Here is a 10,824-nt window from a genome sequence, read left to right on the forward strand (position 1 = left end):
CGACCCGGAACGGGATCGGGAGCGGGCGGTGAGCGGGGCCCGGCGCTCCCGGGGAGCAGCGGCGTCGGGACGGGGGCTGAGGGAGCGGGGTGAGCGCTCCGTCGGTATCGGGGGATCGCCAGGAACAGAGGGAGAAGCGGGGGGAACAGCAGGGGCGGGATGCGGTGCTGCCCTGCCCGGATGCTCCGGGCTGCTTCCTGCACCCGCAGTGGCGAAGATGCACCGCGGGAGACCCGCGTGCTCAGCCGGGAGCTGCTGAGAGATCCCTCATCGCCTGATGCCTTAACACCGCTTGTGAAGAAGGGCATGTTAAGCTTTTGTGCCTTTGAGTTGTGTCTTTCGCGGGGAGTGCAGACAGAGTCGGCAGATGTGCTTTTGTGGCGGCAGCAGCTGCTGTGAAGGAGGGGCTACCACATCCTCGCTGGAGGCTGGAGCAGCCCGGGGGGATGCGGGCGTGCCGGGTACCGCGGGGAATTGCGCGCCACTTGTTGCTGAGAGCGGCTTTTAGTCTGCCAGGGACGAAATGTTCGCTTAAAGAGGGACACAGGAGCGGTCTGGGGACTGTAATCCATCACTGCACCGCACATCTAAGCTCTCCCTCTTGTGCGTCTTTCATTATTTTCCGCAGTGTGAGCTGTCTTCCTTTGTCCTCTTCCGCCTGCTCAAAGTTTTTGAAGTTTTGTAATTAAAATATTCGTCCCTGAAGCTGAGAAATAGGGTTTCAGCAGTCCCTGACTGGGAGCAACCATCCTGCTGCTTGACCCTGGTCGGCCGAATGTTAAGTGGAGCAGTTGAAGTAGTAGAGCAGATACAGGGAAAATGCTTCTGGAATGCTCACAGAACGCCCAGCAACTCATTTCGAAGGCAGTAAATGTAATATGCATTTTGCTTTAATTTTCAGGAATATGTTAAGTAGTAATGGCAGCTCCTACAAGTATTCAATCAGTAGTTCTTCGGAAATAGGTTTGGGTTGCGGTTTTTTAGGAGCTTTCTGGGGAGGGTTGTTTTTTGTTTGGCTGGTTTTGGAGGGTTTTTGTTTCTTTATTTTAGATGAAAGCACTCATTGGATACACTTTGTAGGGCACTTAGATGGTAGTCACAAAATCATCTAATGCATTTAGGTGGGAATATAAATTTTAAATTTTGTCTTGTTTCTCAGACTAAATCTATATATGCATTAGAAACTGACCTTTGCAACAGTCTTTAAACTAGGTAGTAGCATTTTCTTGATGATTGAAAAGGTTAGGGAAGTTTAGCAGAGAGCTTGAGGAATTTTCTCCAGCCACACATGAAGAGTACCAGAGGAACATTCCTACACCCGTTCCAAGAGTCCTTTACAAGTGTCCATTTTTTGTCCCTTTGGACACAGCCACTGGTGTTTGCCAGGAACTCCTTCCCTAGATGATATGACAATCTTAATTTTTATTTTTCCTACCTAGAAGATCTTCCTTGATCCAGTTATGAAAAGATGTTTAGAAAAGGAAAAAAGCGACACAGCAGCAGCAGCTCACAAAGCAGTGAAATCAGCACCAAAAGCAAGGTGAGCTGAATGTGGTGTATTCTCTCTTTGTGAAGCACCTTTGTTTGTTACAAGTTGACAGTTCAATGGTTCACACGGATGGTAGGATGTGATTTCCATAAAATGCCAGGTTCCACAAGGAGAACTTTCTACTTCTGGTCCTCAGATTGTGTTATGAGAGTTAAAAATACCTGTCCATTATAAAGCCCGTATATTCTGAGATGAACGCTCAGTTGCTTCCATGGTGAAACACACAAGCACAAGATTATCTGGCAGCACATAGTAAGGTTTGGAGGAAAATTTTCTTCTTAAATCTTTAAAGTCTTTAAAGAAGGTGCATGGTGCTAGGTACTAAGAATGAGTTTATTCTTCAATACTAGTTGGTTTCTTAGTAACTCTAAAAAGGATTATTTTTGAATAATGTGTCTATTTTGTCTGGTATGTTTTGCAATGATCAGTAGAATATTCTGGATTTTCCAAGGTGCTGTTTTACTTCCCTTGCACTGCAATGTTATTTCAAACGTTGTAACAAACATGTAATTGTTAATTTCTTAAAGTTAAGATGCAGTACCAGAAAACTGTGGACATAACCTTTTCCTCCTCCTTTCAAAATATCTGTGGACTTTTTAAGGGTTCCTGCTGAATTTATATCAGTCTAATCTGCATTGAGGGAGAAAGGTAACTTCAGGAAAGAAACAGGTGGTATTGTTTTTTCCTCCCCATTTTACAGTGCTTCTGAAGTAATTAGAGCATAAACACAAGTTTATTTTAAAAAAAAAGAGTTTAGGAAGGACATCTAGAAGTGAATTGCTAATACATTCTCAGTAACTTTCTAATGATGATGGTTATTTTTCTTAGTCTGTAGATTCCAGTCTCGGGGGACTTTCCAGGTCTAGTACTGTGGCCAGTCTAGATACAGACTCCACAAAAAGTTCAGGTATGTTATCAGAGCTTGAGCAGATATGGATGGAGCGGGATTAACTTTATGTGCGTTCATATAAAACAGCAGAAAACGGAAAAGGTGAAAAATAGGTATTTTCAGTAATAGTAAGTGAATCTGTTAGATAGCCTGGTGACTAATGCATGTGTAGCCCTAGGCCTCTAAAGTATTATTAATGATTCATCTAGGATTAAGTCACTGTTTTTGAAATAAAGAGTCTGAGTGAGAAAAACTTAATCGTGTTACTGGTCTATTACCAGCATAAATCGGGTATAGCTTTTTGGATGCTGTTCCCTGCCTTTCCAAGTTTACATTTGCACTGAGATAATGGAAATAAGATTTCGTTTTACTTATTCTTGCTCACCAGATCACAGTGTATCACTGTTGGGCCACACAGTTAATTTAAAACAAATAGATATAGAAAAATAGAACCATCTTTTCTATGTTTTCTGATTCAAGGTTGTTAACTCCAAATTTGAATTGGTATAAACAATGATGTATCTTGGATTCATATGAAACTGCTGCTTTTACCAGGGGCTGTTCTGAATCAGCCTAAGGCAGTTTATTAAAGAGGAGTGATAAGTGTTTGATGAAAGTCTGAAAAATTAGGGAGTATAATAAGATAGCTCTGTTAACACCACTTAAAACAGCATTATGATTCTGGAAGTCTCCAGAATGTCTTTGTTTTATTTTGTTGCAGGACAAAGCAATAGTAATTCTGATACGTGTGCAGAATTCAGAGTTAAATATGTTGGTGCCATTGAAAAATTGAAATATAATGAGAGCAAAAGTCTTGAGGGGCCACTGGACTTGATAAATTACATAGATGTTGCACAGGTGAGTTACAATGACATCAGAACATCTTAAGCTTAGGTGTGTTCCTTTCATATTATCACATAGTCTGTCTTTCTTTGTAAATTTTAGACTTATTGAATAAAGTAGCACATTTTAAAAAAAAGCATTAAGCTACAAATCTCAAAAGCCATCACACTTAGTTCCGTCGTGTTGAGTAACTGGAAAGATGCACCCAAAAAAATCATGAGTCCTTACTGAAAAGTATCCCAGCTGAAAGTTGTTACATTGCCTCCAGCACTGTGAGAATTAGTATCCGGGAAAAAATATCTCCTCCAGATTTCCTCAGAACTGTATAAGTTTTCCCACAGAGGAAAACATCAAGTTTCTGCTTAGAATCACTCAAAAACCTGTGACCAAAGAACCTGAATAATATTTGGGTCATCCTTGCCAAACTGTGGTTGCTTGCACTTACTTTTTGTGCTAAAAGCCATAACTGGTTGTTCTCATTAGGTAGCTGATTGTTTGTGTCTTTAAAAGCACAGAATATCTGTTCATCATACAGCAACTTGACATTTCAAGAATCTGAATACATGCTAAAACTATTTTTACAGCCAAGTAGTGAAAGTGCTGCCAGTGTGGAACATGGATCACCTCGGGTCACTGCAGCGTGACAGATTGTGCATGATTTTTCAGCCGATCTGATTTGACCACAGGGCCAAACTCTCCCCTGAGATGATAAATTACTTTCTTGAAGCATGTAATATTTAGAGTAGAACAGAACAGAACAGAATAGAGTCTTTCAGTTGGAAGGGACCCACAGTGATCATCAGCCCAACTGCCTGACCACTTCAGGGCTGACCAACAGTTAAACATATTGTTAAGAGCATTGTCCAAATGCCTCTTAAACACTGACAGGCTTGGGGCATCAACCACCTCTCTAGGCCTGTTCCAGTGTTTGGTCACCCTCTCAATAAAGAAATGCTTCCTAATGTTCAGTCTCCCCTGAATATATTTCACGTGCTGTTAAGAGACCGAATGAGGCCGTGAGTGGCAGGCAGACCCCACACAGCAGAATCTGAGCAGGGTTCGTGGTGTTGCTGTCTCAGTGGACCCAAGTACACATAAACACATTTTCTGTTATGTATCTTCATTGTTCATGTTCTTCTGTCTGCACTAAAGGCTTTTGTTTGTTTCCCTCCAAAGCAAGATGGAAAGTTACCTTTTGTTCCAGGTGAAGAGGAGTTTATTATGGGAGTTTCCAAATACGGCATTAAAGTTTCAACATCTGATCAGTATGTAAGTGCTTCGCACTAACTTGTCTTTCTGATGAGAGTTGAAAAGTGCTTTCATTTATTTCTCTGATGGATGATCTGTGTGGTTAAAATGTCATTTCTGGCTTTAAGCAAAAGTCAGACAAACAAGCTCTCACGGCAGCACTGCTTCATGTCATATCTCCACAGGGCTCTGTGTTTTCCTGGTTGGATTTATGACAAAAAGCCATTCCTTTTGAGATAGAGCACCAGAAGAAAGGCAAGCAAGCCTATACACACTTTGGGCACATCTTCCTTTTCCTGTGGCTTTCTTGCCATTCTCTAATGGGGAAAAGTAGTGTGACCGTGGTGGCCAAGACCAATGGTTCCTCAGCCTGCAGTTCCTGTTGGTGTTACTGTGGAGATGGGGTTTTTTTAATTGAATTGCTCACCTTTTCAAAGTTCCAGCCTTGCATTCCTGATCCAAGAGTGTGAGTTCACTCCAGCATTAAAGCCTCATGATTCCACTTTATTGATCAAGCCTACTTTTTGTTTGCATCATTTTCTACTTCTAGTGCACTTCAAGTAGCTTTTTGCTAAAAATAAAAATCCGGTCTCTTCCCCAGGGCCCTCCAGTTGCCTTTGTGTAGCTTTGTATTGCAGCCATGTGGTTTCCTTCTGGTTGCCCTCAGAGCCCCAGATACCATAAATACTTGGCTTTATGAAGTCATGACCCATCAACAACCCAGCAGTGCCTGTTCATAAAAGCCTCGAGTATGAGGACAGAGAATAGCATTGCTCAAAGCTGAATGCTCTGAAGGGAGCCAAAAAGTTTACTCTGGTCCCTTCAGAAAAAAGCACTTGTTTCTAATGCCTGGGAGGAAGGGTAGTAGTTGTTACTCAGACTTTGAATTTTTTTGTGTTGCTGTCCTTCTAAAATCTTAATTCTCATTAAAACATAGGTTACACTATTGCTTAAATTCCTTTGTGCTTTGATAAAGATCAAGTAGGTAATTTTAAGACTGTGATCCATCATTTTTCTGTCTTCAGGCTGAAAGCATGGACATGCTGATAAAGCCTGTGATTAAGCTAGCTTGCACTGGAGTTTTAGTGCATTGCATTCTGTGTCCCAAATTCTGGCTTTTTGCATCTGTGTCACTGTTGACATTTAATTTGTCCTTTACTTTAAGAGCTCTGGTAGAGGGCTCTCCCTGGAAGGTTTCGTGGCAGGCAGCAGCTCACTATCCATTTTTACAGCTTCTGTATCAAGGACCCTTCAGCTACTGACAGGGCCAAGGTGTCCAATGCCTTGAACATGGAAACAGAGCTGTCTTGAATTCCTAAGGCCCTGGAGATGGTATGACTGGAATAAACCAGATGAGTATGATCAGAGGGTAGGATGGCTGGAGAAGAAAGGCTTGGTGTAGGGTAGGTCTGCAGAGACCTTGTACTGGATGACTTAAACCAACCCCTTTTTGAAAGGGCCAAAATAAGAAGTGTTGGGACTATAGTGAAACCCTGCAGCTATGGTGGAGAGTGGAATTGTCCCAGACAAGGTCTGTGGAACAATCAGGACATACCCTGTGGCTCAGGCCACAAACAGCCTGGCTACAGCCACATGGCTACTACCTCCCAAAGCAACTGGCCTTGTCTATACCCTCTTCTGGGAAAAGTTTCTTGTGTGTACGGAACTGAGACAAGGGATTGTCTGGAAAAATACTGAAAAAGAAAGAAGTTGTTTTAATTTACATCTGTGCCAGAGGTACAGAGTGTCCCCCCTGTCCCAGAGGGCAAATGAGGGTAGGTGGGAAGTGAATGTGTGCTTTCATAGTATGGACAGGAACGTAGTCATAGAATCATAGGATCATAGGATGGGTTGGGTTGGGAGGGGTCTTTAAGATCATGTAGTACCAACTCCCTGCTATGGGCAGGGACACCTCCCACTAAACCAAGCTGCCATCCAACCTGACTTTGAAAAGCCCCATCCAACCTGACTTTGAACGCTCCAGGGATAGGGTATCCACCACTTCTCTCAGCAACCTGTGCCAGTTCAATCTAAACCTACACTCTTTCAGCTTAAAGCCATTCCCTTTTGTTCTGTCACTCCATGCCCTGTAAAAAGACCCTCTCCAGCTTTCTTGTAGCTCTTTTGGGTACTGGAAGGTGCTTTAAGGTCTTCCCAAGAGCCTTCTCTTCTCTAGGCTGAACAACTGAAACTCTCTTAGCTTGTCTTCACAGTCCATATAGGAATGCAATTCTAAAACAGAAGCAAAAATATAAGCTAAAGTTATGTTAAGCTGCCACTTTTTAAAATCTTTAAACTCTCAATTTAAAAAAAAAAAATTACTAAGGAATATTTTTCTCCTGTAAGTAAATCTGAAGTATTCTTTTGGAAGGAAGATAAAAAGAGGTGGAAAACTGAAATAGCTGTTGCATTCTTCCAGAGTAACTTTTATTTGCTACGTGGTTTCAGGACGTGTTACACAGGCATGCTCTCTATCTAATTGTACGGATGGTCTGCTATGATGATGGTCTGGGAGCAGGAAAAAGTTTACTGGCTTTGAAGACAACAGATGCAGCCTCTGAAGAATGTAGCCTCTGGGTATATCAGTGCAATAGTCTGGTAAGAGTTTATGCTTACAGTTTTTAATTTTGATTGTAAAGGGAGATTCTAAAACGTAAGGCCTTTGTGAAGGCTTTTAGCAGAAGGAGGATTGCTCAATTGAAAAAAAAAAGAGTATAAATGCACTGGCTGAGGAGGGAGAACAGCCCTGCATTTGATCAGCTTTGAGGAAAACACCTACATTCCCTAAAATTGCCAATGAATGTACACACCCGAGAAAGCTCTTTTCAGTCTAAATTTGCAATGTAAAGAGTGCTATGGTAGCTGCTGAGGACAGTCCTCCACTTGTATTTTCAAAGAGAAATATCTCTTAAGATGGGACAGAGCAGGGAGGGATCAAGCAATAATTTTGGTAGTAGAGCATGCAGTCATATTTGTAAGCAAGGGAGGTGATCCCTTCTTAAGAGCAGGAGAACCCATTGTCAGGATGCTCCAATGACACAGACCCTTAGCTGGTAGCACTAGGGGAACACAAGAAGTGATGTTCTGAACGCTGGTTGGTGCTGTGCTCTGATGACAGCCAAAAACTTTGTTTCAAAGGAGCTCGTTTAAAGCAGCTTTCCCGTGTCAGTGCAGGCCACAGAAATGCAATCAGGTCTCACTTGTGCTACTCCATTTTGCATGTCTGCCAAAAGAAGGGTAAAGGTCACATTCTGCTTTAAATGAGTTCTGAGAAGTTCTTCAGAAAGCATTAACACGTGTGTTTGGGTGTTTTAGGAACAAGCACAAGCCATTTGCAAAGTGTTATCTACAGCCTTCGATTCAGTTTTAATGTCGGAGAAGTCCTGATTTTCTGGGGCAGCACGTGAGTGTGTAGTACAAGAGGCCTTTGTGATACCACAGACTGGCTGCAGCCACACAATCCTAAGACAGACTTGCTGTGCAAAGAGCCACACAACCTTGCACATGGTACTCTGTCATTCCTCAAACATGACTTGAAGAAATTATTCCATCTTCAGGTTTCAGGACAAGAATTTTATATTTAACATGATTTTTTTTTTCCTAAACTGTATTTTGTATATTAATGTCAATATTGTAGAAATGTAAAATAAAACTGACACTTACTTCTGTCTCCTTGTCCGAGAAACAATTTATTAATACAGGCTTGGGTTCTGCTTAACCCAGATATTAGAACAAAACAAAAGCGAAGTGTAAAAGGGAGTCATCTGGTGCTTTACACCTTTAATCAGAGGTGAGTCATCTACACAGTTTCTATGTTCAGCTAAAGTCCACAAGATGTACTTTTTTTTTCCTCATGTGCTAGTTATTAGTATTTATCATTTTTACACATTAAAAAGAACAGTATTGCCTAAGCAATGCAAAGGAACAGAAGAGAAGCAGACAAAGATTTTAAAAGTAGTTTTATTTTTCCAGACATTTGACTGGTTGACAAGAGTAAAATTTATTAATCATGCTCTAATTATAAATCACTGCATCCAGGACATTGAAAATAAGAGTTGATTTTAGGTTATACAATATATACAGTTGCTCTGCAACTAAACAAAATAAAAACAACAGAATTGAATATTATACATCTCGTAGCATTCTAAGCTGCATTTTAAGTGTCACTTGCTCCTTTTTAAACAGTTAACACAGCAACCTAATAGTCTGTCTATTAACAGGTTTTTTGAGTCATTATTTTAATCAGATTTGAAAAGTTGTATGAAATATGCCAAAATTTTGGACTTAAAATTCTTGATTTTATATTATAAATAGATATCTACAGGCTCTAGAATTTCTTTTTTCTCTGCCAGAGGAGAAAACTTTGAGAAACGTGGGAAATCAAGGGATAAATTTTGCTTAGCTGCTCTTTATTGGTCCTCAGGATTTTATCTGTCTGCACTGGTAGTGCTATTAAGTTTAGTCTAAAAGTTTCCTAGTTTCTAAGTGACCAGCTGTGACATTTTCGTGTATTCCTCTTCTAGCAGAACTCAAGGAAAATTTGCATAATTTTTTAACTTTACGAATTGTTACATACACTATAAGATTCTGTGTTAAAAATACTGTACATTAGGAGATCTGTGCAAAATAATATGCCCATTTACTCTCTAGACTCTATCAGGGATAGAAACATACAAAATAGTGTTGCAAACTGAACATATCAGTAAGTGAATAAAACTGTAGTGCTAAACTATTACTCTATCATTTTACTGGGAACTTTGAAAATACGGACTAATTTGCTTTGACTTGCAATAAAAATATCTTGAAACATTCCAGTTTGTTCCCCATTTATACTGCAGCAACAGCATCTAGGAAGTGAAAGTTAAACATCTACGTGGCTGTACCCACACGCCTGAGAGGCATCAAGCCACGGTACCATTCAGGAAGGGTGGCACAAGGTGAGATCAGTGTTGCTCTTCCAGCACCTTTGCAATGTGATTTTTCTCCAAATAAGCATATATGGTGGTGGTGGCCTGTTTTCCATTGCATATGAAGGGGCCAATTTAAGCACCATTTGCCAGAAATTCAAAGTTCTCTTGATAAATCTAGAGATACAATATTCACGAAACGTGATCAAAGCCAATGTGACCTAGACATTGATTTTTTGTATCCTATGCCTCAGTTTCCTGTAGCATAAGCAAAACCTGGTACAATTTCACAATATACAAACATCAAAATGACGTCAGATTTGCATTGGTGTTTTATATTCCATCAACCAACTGGGAACTATCCATGGCCTAGCCTTTGTTCACGAATCAGTAAAACAAATTTAACAACAGTGTAGCTACCATATATGTGGGTATACTATATAAATACAGAGTGAGTTGCAAACTATCATTGTTTGCAAGGTAGTGGCACACAAATTTTATAAACCAGAACATAACGTAGTGTACTTGTGAGGTGTCAGATACCTCATTGACCAAGGATAATTACCTAATTGTTCCACCAAATCTGTTCTCCCTGTGAACACATTGCTGGATGACTTAAGGAAAATTCAAGAATTTAAAAACAAAGTCTAGACGCTACAACGAGACAAGTGTAAGAAATGCTCTGCAATCCATCATCATAGTTAAGTACATTTCAGGAAATGCAGTTTTCAAATCCTTGAGTTAATGTAGTAACTCATTAATATTGCCATAGTTTAGTTAACCAGCAGTAGTCACATTAAATGACCAAAAAGGATGAAACATACATAAAGAACATTCAAAAAACAGGTTCTACACACGTGCAGCATAGAAAAACGAAACAGTCTCAAGCTCACAAAATTAGAACTAGAAAGTTCAACGACTAACAGATTTCAGATAACTTTAAGCAAATATCTACATCCATTCTGAAAGAAAGAAGTTTCTCCTGTGGTAAACTGAAATACTTTTTCACTTTTACCTGGCCAAAGACACACGATTAAAATAATTTCTTCTGCAACTGTTGACATCCTGGATGACAGCCAGTATGGCAAGATGCTGAATGAGTCCAATTCAGAACTACACAGCAGCTTGCATGTTTTGATTCCAAACACTTCAAATGGTGTTTGAAGAATTGGATAAATTCACTGCCCTGTTAGATGCACACACAATTTCTTTGACTGGGGAAGCAACACTGAACTGTAGTACTGTCATGTTACAAAAGGTAGAATAAAATTACAGTAATTGATTGATAAGAACATTCATAATGTTGTGATATTCAGACACGTGGACTTTGATTGTTAAAGCTTTTCAGTTCACCTTGAAAAATACAGGAAGAGTTGGTTTTTTTTTTA

The 10,824-nt window shown here is 40.3% G+C and overlaps 1 protein-coding gene across 5 annotated transcripts; it reads left to right on the top strand.

The window, feature by feature from the left end:
• Positions 1 to 13: 13 nt before the first annotated feature.
• On the top strand, positions 14 to 9,340 carry ITGB1BP1 (integrin subunit beta 1 binding protein 1). Of its 5 annotated transcripts, none has more exons than XM_017818111.1 (7): positions 14 to 89; positions 1,440 to 1,540; positions 2,378 to 2,456; positions 3,160 to 3,296; positions 4,458 to 4,550; positions 6,978 to 7,127; positions 7,845 to 9,340. In XM_017818111.1, exons 2-7 carry the CDS (start codon positions 1,469 to 1,471, stop codon positions 7,914 to 7,916), a joined length of 603 nt encoding a protein of 200 aa, XP_017673600.1. In that variant the 5' UTR covers positions 14 to 89; positions 1,440 to 1,468; the 3' UTR covers positions 7,917 to 9,340. The 5 variants fall into 5 exon arrangements, with proteins under 5 accessions (XP_017673600.1, XP_017673601.1, XP_017673603.1 ...); XM_017818112.1 differs by having other exon boundaries at positions 18 to 89; positions 1,443 to 1,540; XM_017818114.1 differs by lacking the exon at positions 14 to 89 and adding an exon at positions 564 to 873.
• The last annotated feature ends 1,484 nt before the right edge of the window (positions 9,341 to 10,824 follow it).

The sequence above is a fragment of the Lepidothrix coronata genome, unplaced genomic scaffold, assembly GCF_001604755.1.
Source record: "Lepidothrix coronata isolate B3197 unplaced genomic scaffold, Lepidothrix_coronata-1.0 Scaffold65, whole genome shotgun sequence".
Lineage (NCBI taxonomy): Eukaryota > Metazoa > Chordata > Aves > Passeriformes > Pipridae > Lepidothrix > Lepidothrix coronata.

Bases quoted from the DNA above. Each gene is read 5' to 3' on its own strand.
- ITGB1BP1 (XM_017818111.1), top strand. From the start codon at position 1,469: ATGTTTAGAAAAGGAAAAAAGCGACACAGCAGCAGCAGCTCACAAAGC. The intron at 2,457-3,159 runs GTATGTTATCAG...ATTTTGTTGCAG, and splicing joins AGACTCCACAAAAAGTTCAG to GACAAAGCAATAGTAATTCT. The intron at 4,551-6,977 runs GTAAGTGCTTCG...ACGTGGTTTCAG, and splicing joins TTTCAACATCTGATCAGTAT to GACGTGTTACACAGGCATGC.